At 40.4% G+C, this 14515-nt stretch overlaps 1 protein-coding gene across 1 annotated transcript; it reads left to right on the top strand.

The window, feature by feature from the left end:
• Positions 1-5777: 5777 nt before the first annotated feature.
• tmprss5 (transmembrane serine protease 5) lies at positions 5778-14360 on the top strand. Its single transcript, XM_086080109.1, has 13 exons — positions 5778-5847; positions 6194-6332; positions 7383-7463; positions 8265-8378; positions 8743-8878; positions 10115-10228; positions 10302-10345; positions 10423-10585; positions 10706-10890; positions 13216-13314; positions 13392-13534; positions 13645-13797; positions 14023-14360. Exons 1-13 carry the CDS (start codon positions 5845-5847, stop codon positions 14029-14031), a joined length of 1383 nt encoding a protein of 460 aa, XP_085936235.1. The 5' UTR covers positions 5778-5844; the 3' UTR covers positions 14032-14360.
• Positions 14361-14515: the final 155 nt, after the last annotated feature.

The raw sequence follows: 14515 nt of genomic DNA on the forward strand, positions 1-14515 counted from the left end.
TTCTGTTGTATGGGTTATTCATTTGACCCAACTCTTTGGGGTTATTCATTTTATTTGACCCAACTTTTTAGGTTTAATGGCTCAAAAAGTTGGGTTGGATCATTTATGACTCAATTCAATTGGGATCTTTTAATAACCCACAAAGCGATATTCCACAAATTGGGTTGCTTTTTGGTTTATTAATCTAATTTGACCCAATTTAAAATTAAACTAAAAACCCACACACACAAAAAAATTGTTTTTTCTGTTGTATGGGTTATTCATTTGACCCAACTTTTTGGGTTAAATGGTTTGTCCATTCTTGATCCAATTTTGGTTATTTTTTACCCAACTATTTTTAGAGTGTGTTGAAAAATCTTTGCTTGTGAAAGTTGATCACCTCTGCCACTTCATTCACCTCTGTCACCGGTCCAAGGACATGCGCCGGGTGCAAGAGCAGATTGAGCGGGAGCCAGCACTAGCGTAATCTCCTCTGTTTAATTAGAGCGAGCGTGGTGGGCAAAAAAAAAAACACAAAAAAAACTCTCACCCACACACACATTATACCCGCCATCTGGTGTGGGAGAAGCCCCACTCCTGTCGGCTTCAGCCATCATTAGACCCATACAAACTCATACATGACAGCAATTTATGCAACCTGCCACGTTCAATACAGACACAGCGGCTTATTGTTTAGCTGTGTTGTGACGGGGGCAACGCTCGCGCTTCGACTTGTCGCCACTGTGCTGTCATGTCATCGTAATAATGCCCAGGATACAAATGTCCACAACTCAGGTCGGGCTCACAAAATTATACAGTGAGACGTTCTCTCGCCAGACAGTAATCATTTATGGCTTCGAATGTTAACCACAAGATAATTAACACAAGACATTCTATTTCAGTCAGTTCAGCTGCAACTGCAAGGTCAACTCATACTAAAGAGAGTGTCCTCCAACATACCACAGGGTGGCAGTCTAACCAAAGTATTCACTGCAATACTGCCCGTTGCCATCCTTACTGCCTCTTCTGCATCTGCACACAGGTACACAGTGTGACACTCCACAGAGAACCTCAGCTGCACTTTGGACAATCTGTCAATTTTAGCACCAAAGGCAGTAAATGTACACTCACATAATAGAAGACAAGACATTAACATTCTTGATTTAAAAAAAGTATGTATTACTTTGGCTATAGATATTGACACGCCTCTATGGCATCTTTTGACATGTGGTGGTTATTGATCCGAACATTTTGACTGTCATAATCAAAGGTGGCCCCAGTGGCCTCCCATCTCCAACAATCTATCAACAACTAACTCTCATCAATAACTGATTGATGGAAGCGGCGATTCATAAATGTAATCCGGAAGACAGGATGGCACACGCTTGAAACTTTGCCAACTATATTCGACATTCAACGTTTTATTAGGTGTGACCTTTGCCATCACACGCTCTAGACTGGCCAAAGTAATCGAATGATGTTTAAGCTTCTTCTTCAGGTTTTGACAAGACTGGGCAGAACAATCCAATTATTGTTAAGAGTGCTGTTGATTTGTGGGAAATTGCTTGTTGATTAATTGTCTCTTGAAAATGGAGTGCAGTGTGTGATGCTGTTGATTCCGTTTTTGTTTGCCGTCTAAAGAAGCACAACATTAAAATTTCTATATGGAACTTTTTTTCCCCAAAATATCTTTACAATAGCCTTTTTTATTTGACCATTTACGACTGAAACATCTTCTAATTAGTAGATTAACACTTTAGCTGTTCACAATGGGTACCGTTTTGGTGTGCGGGGGGTTATGGACCCAAATGCAGGAAGCAGTGAGGGAGGCCATGTGCGCTCACAAAAATGTTTAATTAACTTAAACTAGGCTTACTCTCAAAAACAAAGTCAAATATAAAACCGATTCAAAGGAACAAACACTCAGACTAAACTCACATTGACACATAGACAAGACTACTAACCAGGATAAGGTGCGGCAGCAAACAAAGAACAAAAGAATGATCCAGCAACGTGCTGATGTGCTGGGAAGCCTTAAAACAAGGACTTGATTGCAATTGCCCTCAGGTGTGCACCTCCCTGCTCAACTGTGCCTCCTAAGGGCAACTAGCATATTGCAGGGAAAACTAAACTGAGAAAATCACACAAAACTAAGACAGAACATGACAGGTGCACTCCTGCAAGCCTCTGGTTCGAATTTTGCAGTTACTACTTTGAATGTTTATAAGCAGTTTCAATAAAAACAAATAATTAAAAAAATTTAAATAATTAAATCACAAAAAAAAATGTGTGTGCGGATTTATTTTTCATCAACAGGTGGCAGTAGCAATTCAAAATGGAATATTCTACATTCACTTTAACGTTGGCTTTGGGAAGTTGAGATCTTCTGAACACAAACAGCACAAGACACAAAACTTGACTGCTTAACACACTGGAAATGGATTGAAGGTTGTTTACTTCACCAAATGACCTTCACGCTCTTTCTAGAAGTACAGTCCTGCTCACTGTTATTAGCACCCCTTCATTTTTTTGCATGATCTCTACAATATATTCGGAAATAAATGGAAATGTACTAATTTTCTATCATCAGGACCTTTTAATTGGATGTCCAAAGTAATTCAACAAAGGAAATTGTTTTTCAACTTACATAATGTAACTCCAAAGAAGAAATAGAAAACACTGCATGTGCAGCAAAAATGGCACCCTTGTTTGATATTTGGTTGGACACCCTTTGGCAGTGATAATAGCTTCCAAACATTTATTGTAGCCATCCCTAAAGCTTCTTGCACTTCTCCGCCGTTTATTCACAATCCACCTCATACCACCATGAAAAACAAAACAAAAAACTCCACAACCATGCACCTGTCATCAGGCCAACCTCTAACAGTGACCGGTCAACGGCCGGCATCATGAAAAATAACAGCAGCGTCTCAGTGGTCTTGAACAACGGCAGGCAAGCATGTGTCATCCAAGCAGCCTTTAAAGCCGCTTTTAAAGCAGCTTTTCCATTTCCTGTTGTGTCAGACCCTTGGCGCGGGGGATTTGCGAGCGGGGACCCAGAGACTATGACTGATGTTCAAAAGTTTGGATATGGAAAAAGGCACGAACAGTAATGGTTTGAGATGAGAGCGCAGCCGATCTCAGCACGCCAAGTGGGGAAAATACTTCCGTCTGAGCGAGGGATAGATGTGGCTCCAAACTGGGAGCCAGCCAGCCTGCTCTTTGTAGAAACCTGAGTCAGGTACACAAATGGAAGGATGATTGGATTCAGCCCACAGCGAGACCCTAAGTGGACTGCGATTGCTCGAGTCACCATTGGAAGGATTTCTTTGTGAAACTAAATTCAGTGATGGGAAGATCACGAGGCCAAATGTCTGGTCATTTTGTGTCCCAGATAGTGTTATGTTTACTTGATAAAATGTTTTGTATGCCATTCTGACATATTTGCTAAAGGTAGAATTTGATGGAAAGACCATGAATGGAATAGTATTAGTATTAATTATTCAATCAACATTGCAAAACCCAAAGACAGTAAGGCACTTTAAAGTCTAAAAATTGGGAAGTGTATTAGAAGGATTCAGTCAGTTGTTTTGGATTCTCCCAGCTGGTACAGGCATTCACTGCTGAGTAGCGTTAATTTTATCCACCATTTAAAATTTTTGTCTCCGTTTTTGTCCAGTTTCAATCCCGCTTGTTAGTTTTTAGCATAGTTAGTCAACCTCATCCCGGTTTTATTTAGTCCATTTTACTCAACTATATACCTATCTATCATTTTAATCCAAGAAAATACAATTTTGCTCCTCTAGTTTCAGTCAACAAAAACTGTCAATGTTTTAGTCTAGTTTTAGTCAGGACAATCATTTAACCCCTGTATTATTACTTTTTTTTAGCAGATTATGTTGAACATTTCGGATTTAAAATGATTTCACATAAAATGTTCTCTCATCTCTTTGATGAAAAACAACTTGACACACAATTACAATATATCAACAAGTGGTTACTAAAACTCCATGCTATGAGCTAGTAAATTAGCCAGCATCAGTTAGCGGTCGGATTAACATTATTTTTGGAACGTTATAGCCGTTTGATTAATGTTTTGTTATAACTATAATTTACTTTATTTTTTTTTTTTACCTTTCTCCGTTAATCCACCGTCTGTCCCATGTTTTGGTGCATGTGCACTCACTAACTGCAGATTTGAAAGGGGGCGTGTCACTGTGTGTCACATGACAGTGTCACAGTGACAGATTAGCCGAGACAAGATTTTACAAAATCTAATCATTTTCATCTCGCTTTGTTCATGAACTAAAACGTCCATAGATTTTAGTCTAGCTTTCATTAAGTGAATACATTTTCATCTCTTCTTCATAAGTCAACAAAAATGCATACTGATTTAGTCCCAGTTATTGTTTATTAATGAGGGTTTCAGTCTTGTCTAGTTTTAGTACGGTGAAAAATGTGTGCTGACGAAATAATTTTTGTTGACGAAATTAACACTACTGCCGAGGTGGGCAAAAGGCAGATTTGGATATATTGTGAAACAGCCGATGAGGAGTGAAATGGTCATGGTAAGGTTAATTTATAGAAAACATGACCACACAAACATTTATATGCCAGGATCAAATCCCTTCTCTGTAAAATATAGGAACATTCCAAATCCTTCAGCAAAGCTCTAAAATGTTGAAGTGGCCGTAGTATCTGAAATAACTCACCGGTGCTTATAAGCCCACTAGAACACTGCGCTCTCAGAATTCAGGCCTACTTGTGATTCTCAGAGTGTTCAAAGGCAGAATGGGAGGCAGAGCCTTCAAGCTATCAGCCGCCTCTGCTGTGAGACCATCTTATTTATTCAGTCTGAAGGGGCAGACAGTCTCTCTGTATTTTGGGAGAAAACTGTGCGAATCACGTTGCCGTGAATCACCCCTTGGTTTTTGATGGCATTGACCGACCATACACACTCTGATCACTATAACTGCTTGCATTGCTTTCTCAGCCAACATCCCATTTCTGACTCTCTCTCTCAACCCAACCGATTGAGTTGGCAGACTTAAAGTCATGGTCCTGGAACATTGCTCTTCTCTAAAAATTATCTCTTTCTGTTCCTCCATGTGCAACTGACAGCACACCAACCACCTGGCAATGGAATGTTCCTTCTGGCATTGATATTGGTTACCTGGCTAACACAACAGACTAATAACCCTCAAATGAATCATTCCTTGATTTCTTTCCAATGAAAGCAGAGGACAAGCTTTGATCTCACACGTCCTTCAAAGTCTTCTGCATCTCATCTGCTAATTATTCTCAACAATCCACTTTTGAAACACTCAGATTTGATATGAAACAGACCTTAGCTTTGCTGCTTTTTGAAAGCGGGCGACGAGAATGTCTCATCTGTCATCAGCCAGATGGGAGCATACTTCATTTTGCTCGCGAGTGCTGAGAGCCGGTGGCTTCGGATTCCAAACCATTTAACGCGGACGTGGGAAGAGACTTTTCAACAACCTCCAATCACGACCTTTTCTCAATACCTACAAACTGTCAGATCATTGCAAGTTCTGAGTAAAAACTCCCTGGCAGAGGTAAAAGACGTTACCCAGTAGTTTAGTGTCGTCTTTGCACCTGGCTTGGAGATGCCCCAACCCGTGCAGCACCTGACAAAGACCAGGTTCACTTTAGTCTCAGAGGCCTTGTGACCCTCCCCTTCGTTGGACAAACAACAGCCTCATTCACTGCACCTCTGCTGACCTCATTGTCTCTTTGTGAAGGGAAAATCCACAGTTGCATTCTGTTAAATGGTCGCGCGCCGGACACCCGGACCAGTCCTCTGTAGCTCGGCCGCAATCTCCAGATGAGCTTGCAAACAAAATGGTAAGAAAAGAGACTCGCTCGTACTTTCGCTCATACACGTGGAATGTCGCTTAGTCTCATCTCGCATGTTTGACTTGTATCTGTAATCCCCGAATGCTAAACTGTACGTGGTTATTTCAATGGCGACAAGAACATGCTAGCAAAATGTAAGTGCTATTTTCACAAAGGAGCAGATGATGGTGGCTATAGCTTCTATTAACTATCAACAAGCTGCACACAATGGAGAAGCTGAGCTATGAGGGAAAACACCACAACCTCAGTGCTACTAAAGGACATTACAAACAGGAACAGTGATAGTTGGTTGAGACACAGGCAGCCTGTAATATGCTTAATATTATTCTGATAGAGTCCTGATGGAGACGCATTATCGGTCATTGAGAACCCGGTGGCCGTCATTCATCCCTTTCCCGTCGAGAAGGCAGCAGTAGTCAAACAAAGCGAAGGAGTGCGGAGCTGCATGAAAATGTTTCACAACGCAACGCATGGTAAGCATCTGTCATAACGCCTGATCACCATCTAACAGCTCAAACTTAATCGAGGCCGCACTTTCAAACTGTAAAGACACTCTTAACAGCTGTTCAGCTTTTGCATTGAGTAAACAATGAGGAAATAAATTGACTAAGTAGTGTAGATAACTCCGTGCTTGTACCAAAACTAGAGGTGTCGAAATTAACCGATCAATCAACAAGTATTTGATTATCAAATTAATCGCCAACTATTTTAATAATCGATTAGTCGTTTGGAGCCATTTTTTTAATTCAAAATTGTCCAAATCCTTTGATTTCAGCATATCAACAGTAATTGTTCACTGATTTCTGTAGTCCTTCATGAAACAAGACTAATTATCTTCTTTGTGTAATGAAAATAAGACATTTGCAAACATATGTTTTTACAATGACCAAACCGGTAACATAGTTCAACTTCACCCACCCCCCTTTTTTTTTTATCACTATACAAATACAAAATACGAAATAAATACCAATCACTGGTTAATACACAGTAATCAGGGGGAAAATGATTTTGTAATACACTTTTTAATGCAAAATTAAAAATAATCCGATTAGTCGATAAATCAATTGAATAATCAATAAGATTTATCGATTCTAAAAATATTCAATGGTGACAGCACAAACCAAACTTGTCTTTGCTTTAACTGGACACTCACAGGTTTATAGCTTTTTTTGTCCATCAAAATTGAGCGCTATTTTCACATAAAAGTGCATACAGCTTTAATTGGAGCTCAGACTGCGCAGGCGTTTAGCTCAACAAAAATGTGCTCACGAATAGCAGCAAAATGTAAAAACTTACACAGCGTCATTACTTTTTAGGTTATGTATTTATTTTATTTAATATTTCTAAATTGCTTGTAATGTGAAGTAGGGGAACTCTGCATTTCCAAGAGTGAAGCAGCACAAAAGTTTATGAAATGCCAGCTGGTGATGGCATGAAAGCGGAGAGTGTGCTTGTAATTTGTGCCTAGTGAGCAATGGCATGCATATCGAAGGCAGCCAAAATTTACCAATTTGTCGCTGTAGCTCACAGGCTGGTGAGGCTGCTGGCAGCCGTGTGTGCACTTGGACTCTTGGGAGGATTGGCTGTCGGTGTCTGGTTCCTAGGTGAGCATTGTGTGTATGATATATAAGCACCACGTTATGTAATGTCTATCTGGATTTAGCTCATCGCAGTGCAGCCCACATGAGTATATGATACAAAAAGAGTCTTAAAATCATCGACATAACTAAGTCTGTATTCTGCTTGATTATTGATTGCAATACAGTATAATAAAAAGAGTGGTTATTTTTTTGACAAAGTGTTAGTAAAAGTATTACTAAATATGTCTTTCCAAATTTGCAAAAAAAAATATATTCGGTCTACTCACAATGTAGTATAAGGTATAGTGCCAAGTCTGCCATCTAGTGGTCAATGGTGATAGTACACCTTAAAACTATACAGTAGAACTAGGCCAGCCTATGAACAGCGGAAATCTGTGTAAAATTGACGAGCACTGAAATCCATTTGCAGGTGGGGGGAGGGGCTACCAAAAAAATGCTGATTAACACCCAATGGGTTTATGGTATCCATTCAAAAAAGGGAAGAAAAAATAAATAAAAATATTAAAATAAAAATTCTGTATTATCTGTATAGCATACAAGTATTTTTTTTTTTTTGGGGGGGGGGGTACAATGTAGTGGAGAAAACATTTTTAATTTGATTTAGATTTTTTTGTTTTATTTTTTACTCCGTGTGGCTGTGGGCCGCACCAGTTACCGTCCCTGCTCTATGACCATTTTAGCAACTAAAACCTTGCATGTGGAATGAGTGCTCTTTTGTAGGGAGAGTTTCATAGACTTAAACTGAACGATGGCTCTTTAGGCTGACAGTCTTGTTAATTAACGACATCATGTTTTACCACTCAGTCAAGTTTCTCCTGCGGCCGTCGTCCTCTCACAGTGCAGTGGGATTGGGGGACACAAAGGAGACGTCTTTCTGCAATGTGACAGAGGACATTTCCATCGCCGACCCCAGGAAAGGTCTGTGGCAATTCCCTTTTTTTCGCTGCTAATTGAGGCAAGATTCTACTCCACTCTTAATGGAGGAAGAAAGAGATGGGTGAAGTTGCTTATTGTTATTCGTCGTAGTGGAGGGCACAGTTCAGCTCTGAAGTGAATTTGAGCAGAAAATTACCATTCAAAAGCTGATTCTTTCTTTTTACTCTCGAGACTTGCCCATTGACTGGCATGAAAAGACTTGCTTATTTGACTACATTAGCATAGACACTTGTTTCCCTTGTTTTCTTTTGTTTTGTTTTCCACAATCAGTTCTCAGTGGCGGACGGTTAACTAAATGCTGGCCGTGAGCCTGCTTCTGCAGGGATTTTCAATCAATCAGGTTCAGTGTTTTACAGGATCAGTCCAGAGAACTCTCTGCTGGAGATCCAGCTGGGAAAGCTGCCCACCTGGCTGCCGGTGTGCTATGAGCGATGGAACTCGTCACTGGGAACGCTGGTCTGCAGGCAGCTGGGTTATCTGAGGTTCGTTTGGCTGCAGACAGCTCAGTCGTGCACAGACTCACTTATTTACCGTACAAACCTGAAACTGCCTGAAGACTTGATTACAATCTCAACAATTCAATTGATTGAGGAGAAAGGTCATACAAAAAGATTAGGCACTACAGTATATCACATTTGGAGTAGGCAATTTCCTAGCAGCACCGAGTTTCACTACAACTGCAGCCACAAATCCTGAAAGTATTTATTGTACTGCCATGGAACCTCTGAGGTGAGACACATTCCCTTACGAAACACTGATAAACCTCCAATTTCAATGTTTGATCCCCCCCCCCCATCCTCATAGGTGCACAAAAAAAAAAATTTGATATGGAACCAATTTTCCTTTTCAAGCCCAATATCATTTCATAAAACCATGAATCAATTATTTTATATATTTTTTCCCATAAATTCTTAAGAAAATAGAATTTTACAGGCCACTTTTTTTGTATCTTACCGTTTTCTTAAAATGTACTGTTCACATAAATTTAAAAGTGTTTTTTTACATTCATAAAATACCTCAAATTGCATTTTAAGACAATTCAGAATCGTTTCAATTTATATTTACAATTATTGAATTAGATTATGAAAATATTTTCATCTCATCCCTGCTGATGTCAATGTTTGTGATTATAACACGTGTCACTTTCATTAATAAACTAAATCTTGTGAATTTAATCAATTGAGGAAATTAGAATCAATACCCAGCCCTAGGGAATAGAAATAATCTGTGTGAGGGTCAAACTGAAAATGTAAAACAAGTAACTAACTGCCATACAAGTTTTAAATGGATACTTGACTGAGCCATATTCAGTCGACAGCAAGTGGAAACATTAGTTTTTAAAAGGTATTAATTGTACATGAATTGATTGAAAACAATGAAGTTATCAAATTCATTCTGGACAAAATATTAACTTTTTACTGCAGAAAAAGTTCCCCTTTAAACTTAAGCAAAGCGGAGAGATGATTCATGTTGTCTCACACGTCTGATTTCTTTTAAAGGCAAAGGCGGTCTGAAATTAAAAGTCTAAAGTATTGTACAATTTAAGAGGCCCACTAAATTATATGCGAGCTGATTTCCATACTTGCTTCTAAGTCTGAATCATCCACCAACTATCGTTTTTTTTCTGACAATTGAGTCTTCCATTAACCCAAGAAGCACAGCCAGAACATTTGGAGAATCTGACTCACGCATATTTACATAAAATATTGTAATTACAGACTGACCAAGCACAAAGGCGTGAATCTGACTGATATCGGGCCCAATTACACGGAGGGCTTTCTACAGATTACCTTAGAGCAACGGGGAACTTTGGAAAATATGTGGCAGTTCAGGTAACAGTCAGTGGACATTTTAGCTCATATTGTGGTTGGTTATTTCAAACATTACCGGCTTGGTTTCATTTAGGCGGAGCTGCATTACTGAGAAGGTTATCGCCTTGCAATGCTTTGGTGAGGCCATCGCACTATGGAAAATCAGCTTCATGTCGGACATGTTCCAAATTGCTTTGCCTTTTATTTCTTCCAAGATTGTGGCACGCGAGCCAAGCTGCCCAGAATTATCGGGGGAGTGGAGGCCACGCTGGGAAGGTGGCCCTGGCAGGTCAGCCTCTACTACAGCAACCGCCACACCTGCGGCGGCTCAATCATCACCAACCAATGGATCGTCACAGCTGCTCACTGTGTGCACAAGTAAGAGCGGGCTGACCTTTGCAGCAATGAAAGTTCAGAGGTTACAACTGCTGTACAACGGCCGGGCCACAGCTCTCCCTTTCATGCTTTGCCTCTTCTTTTGTGTCTTCAAAATGTCAGCTACAGGCTGCCGCAGGTGTCCAGCTGGGCGGTCTACACAGGCGTGGTGACACGCAGCTTGTCGAAAATGGCGGAGCGCACGGGGCACGCCGTGGAGAAGATAGTCTACAACAAGGACTACAACCACGTGAGCCATGACAGCGACATCGCCCTGATGAAACTGCGGACGCCACTCAATTTTTCAGGTCTAGCTGGAAACCAGCATTTTTGCAAAGTTTTAAGACATTGTTTTTTTTCCCTCCCACTTAACTCATTCAAACCCAAAAAACGTATAAATATGTTTAAAATACTTTGTCCTTCACTCTCAAAAACATATGTTTTTTTTGTGTTTTTTAATGCTAGAGCATACAAAAGGCTTTCATACAGCCATGTTGCAACAAGCTCTTTTTGCCAGTGTTTTCAACAGGTTTGTGAATAATGATGAAACTTAGCTATATTCTAATGCTAATTGCTGCAAAACAGAAACATATACAAATATACTTTTTTCCTGATGAAAGAAGAGACTCTAATCTTTCTTTTGGTAGGTTCCGTGTTTTTATAGCAATAGAACACAATATTCTGCGGACCTTGCAATATCAGTCAAAATCCAGTAAAACAGCCGGGAGCGAAGGGGGTTGCTTCAGTGAAAATGGCTGGAAGTGAGTTAAAACTCCATGCAGCTCTGCTTAACTTGTGGCTTGTATTTGAGCAGCCGCATTTCTGCATGATAGTGCTACATAACAGTGGAGCAGAAGCGCAAAACAGCTCACTCGCATGATTTGCTTGCACAGTTTTAATGTCGGATGCCCTTCTGGACACAACCTACCCATATCATATTTCCAGAAATAAGCAAACAACTAAAGATTTACTTGATGTGGGCACTTCAGAGACCCAACTGTTCATATACTCTTATTGTACTGCACAAGTCATTAGAAAAAGTCAATTTACCACAATACGTCTTCTTTAAAGCTTACAAGTAAACTAATTCTGATTCAGAAAACTTTATTTATCCCCGCTGGGCAATTAAGGGAGCAGCAAGAGGCACAGACAGTTAAAACAAATATTTATCATTTTTTATTGTTTAAGTAATAAAACTACTAATAGCTTTATTTTTCCCTTTTAGAAGTCCAGACGCCAGTCACACAAAAAGCAGTACATAATGTAAAAAGGACACCAAAATGAGTGATTAGTGTCAGGGAGCATGTCACAGTAAAATAATGAAAGAATCAAAAGTGCAAAATTACACCGTGAAGCGAAAATAAACATCTAAATTTGACACACCACCGACAAGAGTGCTGTTTAACAACCCTGACACATTTGAATGATTAGGGGGGGAAAATGACATAAAATGAGGCTTCAAAATGGAAAAATCCAGCTATTATCTCCTCTCTAACGCAATTGGCGTGTCCACCGCCTGCTTTGAAACCATATCCCCCTCAACTGTCACTATTACGACCTGGAAAAATGTATATACTGTATATATCTTAATGGGTTGTCACAGGGATTTTCACTCATGGTGGACAATAGGGCACTCAAAGAGGGCCGCGCTTGCCTGAAGCGCTGGTCCACAATCTAGCTGTTATGTTGGCCTTATTTTCTGGGCGATGCGTGCACTCATGACTTACAATCAAGCACTCATTACTTTTCAGGGTGTAGGCACAGTTAGCTAGCTAGCTGACCGCACGTCAAAAAGTTGTGCCGGACAACTGCTGGTGCGAATGACGGAGCTCTTAAAGTGGAAGTGAATCTGAACACTTCTTATCAATAAAATGTTATATGTGACCTAACTAGTCTAAACATGACATTCTGATTAATATTACATTTGTGGAATAAGAGTTATGAAGCAAAAAATTGTATCCATCTCAGGGGGCGGCCATTTTGCCACTTGCTGTCGACTGAAGATGACGTCAATGTTGCTTAGGTCTCAGGTAACAAGCAATCACAGCTCAGCTTCAGAAAACAGGTGAGCTCAGGCAACGACCAATCACAGCTCACCTGTTTTCTGAAGCTGAGCTGTGATTGGTTGTTACCCGAGACCTGAGCAACATTGATGTCATCTTCAGTCGACAGCAAGTGGCAAAATGGCCGCCCTTGAGATGGATAAAAATGGCTGGATTTTGCTTCATAACTCTTATTCCACAAAGGTAATATTAATTAATTAATTAACGCAATGTTAACCATAATACCATATTTAGATCAGTGGGACTGCATGGAACATATTGTCAAAAACAAATTGGGGTTGATTTCCCCTTAAATTTTGTACAGACCTTTTTATACACTATAGCATGAGTGTGTCCGTTTTTGACTCGCACATTGTACCTAACATTGGCTAATTCAGTCATTTTACAAACACTACACACACTTGACCTTTGATTTATGTTTAGCAACAGCTTCAGCCAGCATCAGGTTGCTTTCGGTTTTCTGAGCAGATCGGAGAGGGAGAAACTCGCATAATAAGCAAACGAAAATAATGCAAAACATGGGGTATAAAGCTACACTTCCTCACTCTCCTTTCCCCACTCTAAAACTAGATACAGTTCGCCCAGTTTGTCTGCCTCAGTACCCATACGACCCACCTGGAGGTACGCAGTGCTGGATCTCTGGCTGGGGATACACACAACCTGATGGCGGTAAGGCGCCACTCGAAACACAAACATCTGCTACAGGCGGGAGTGCATACAGAGCAGCAGTGGTGTCTCTCTCTCAGTTCACTCGTCTGACACCCTGAAAGAGGCCCCCGTCCCTATCATAGGCACTAACAAGTGCAACAGCTCCTGCATGTACAACGGAGAAATCACAGCGCGGATGCTCTGTGCCGGATACACCGAGGGAAAAGTGGACGCGTGTCAGGTCGGGGCAGGTGCACGGTTTCGACTGTACCTTGTTTTGATGTTTCCAAGACGGGATCAGACGCTCATGGTCATGGATGACATTTGTGTTCAACGCCGTGTCTCTCGCAGGGGGATAGTGGTGGGCCTCTAGTATGCCAGGATGACAACGTGTGGAGGCTGATGGGGGTCGTCAGCTGGGGGAACGGCTGCGCCGAGCCCAACCACCCCGGAGTCTACACCAAGGTGGCCAAATTCCTCGGGTGGATCTATGAGACGATGGAGGTAAACCCATTCATTCACAATCACATGAGAGTTTACATTACATTATAGAAAAGGATGTAGTTTATGGTTTGCATTAATCGATTTCATAAATTAAAATACTTTCAGCATGAGGAAAAACGTTTTCTAAAGTTTTCCTTATGTGCAAGCTTCAACAAAAACCACAACAAAAAAAGACAGGGGGGGGGGGGGGAGAAGTATACTGATTACATTTCCATGTCTTTACAGACTTACTGAGGAGGGACCGTGACACAAGAGCACCAGCAATAACAGTGGACATTTGAACTATAAATATAAATATTGCTATTTGAATGTAAATATACAATCAGATATGTACAGGGTGGGCCAAAATAGGTATACATTTTTGATCAATCAAATAAATGATTACATTTACAGCTTTTATTCCTGTCATCTTTCCCTTTTCTCCCTCAAAGCTTTTATTTTTGCTTTCTTCTTTCTCTGGCATTATACTTTTCTGCTTTCTTTCCTTTGTCCTTAACCTTTCTTTCTGACCTCCTCTGGACCCACTCTTTATTTTCATTCCTACATGTTCACTTCTGTTTTTTTGTCCTCGACTCAAATTACCTGTCATGCTTCACGCTACTGTAACAATAAGCTGTTAAAAAAAAATACGTTCACAAAAAAAAAAAGTGTACCTACATTTGGCCTACCACTTCACTATCATATGTACTGTTGTAGTTTTTTTTGTACCAAATATAAA

The sequence above is a fragment of the Leptonotus elevatus genome, chromosome 7 (genome assembly GCF_054856555.1).
Source record: "Leptonotus elevatus isolate MCC_2025b chromosome 7, RoL_Lele_1.0, whole genome shotgun sequence".
NCBI lineage: Eukaryota > Metazoa > Chordata > Actinopteri > Syngnathiformes > Syngnathidae > Leptonotus > Leptonotus elevatus.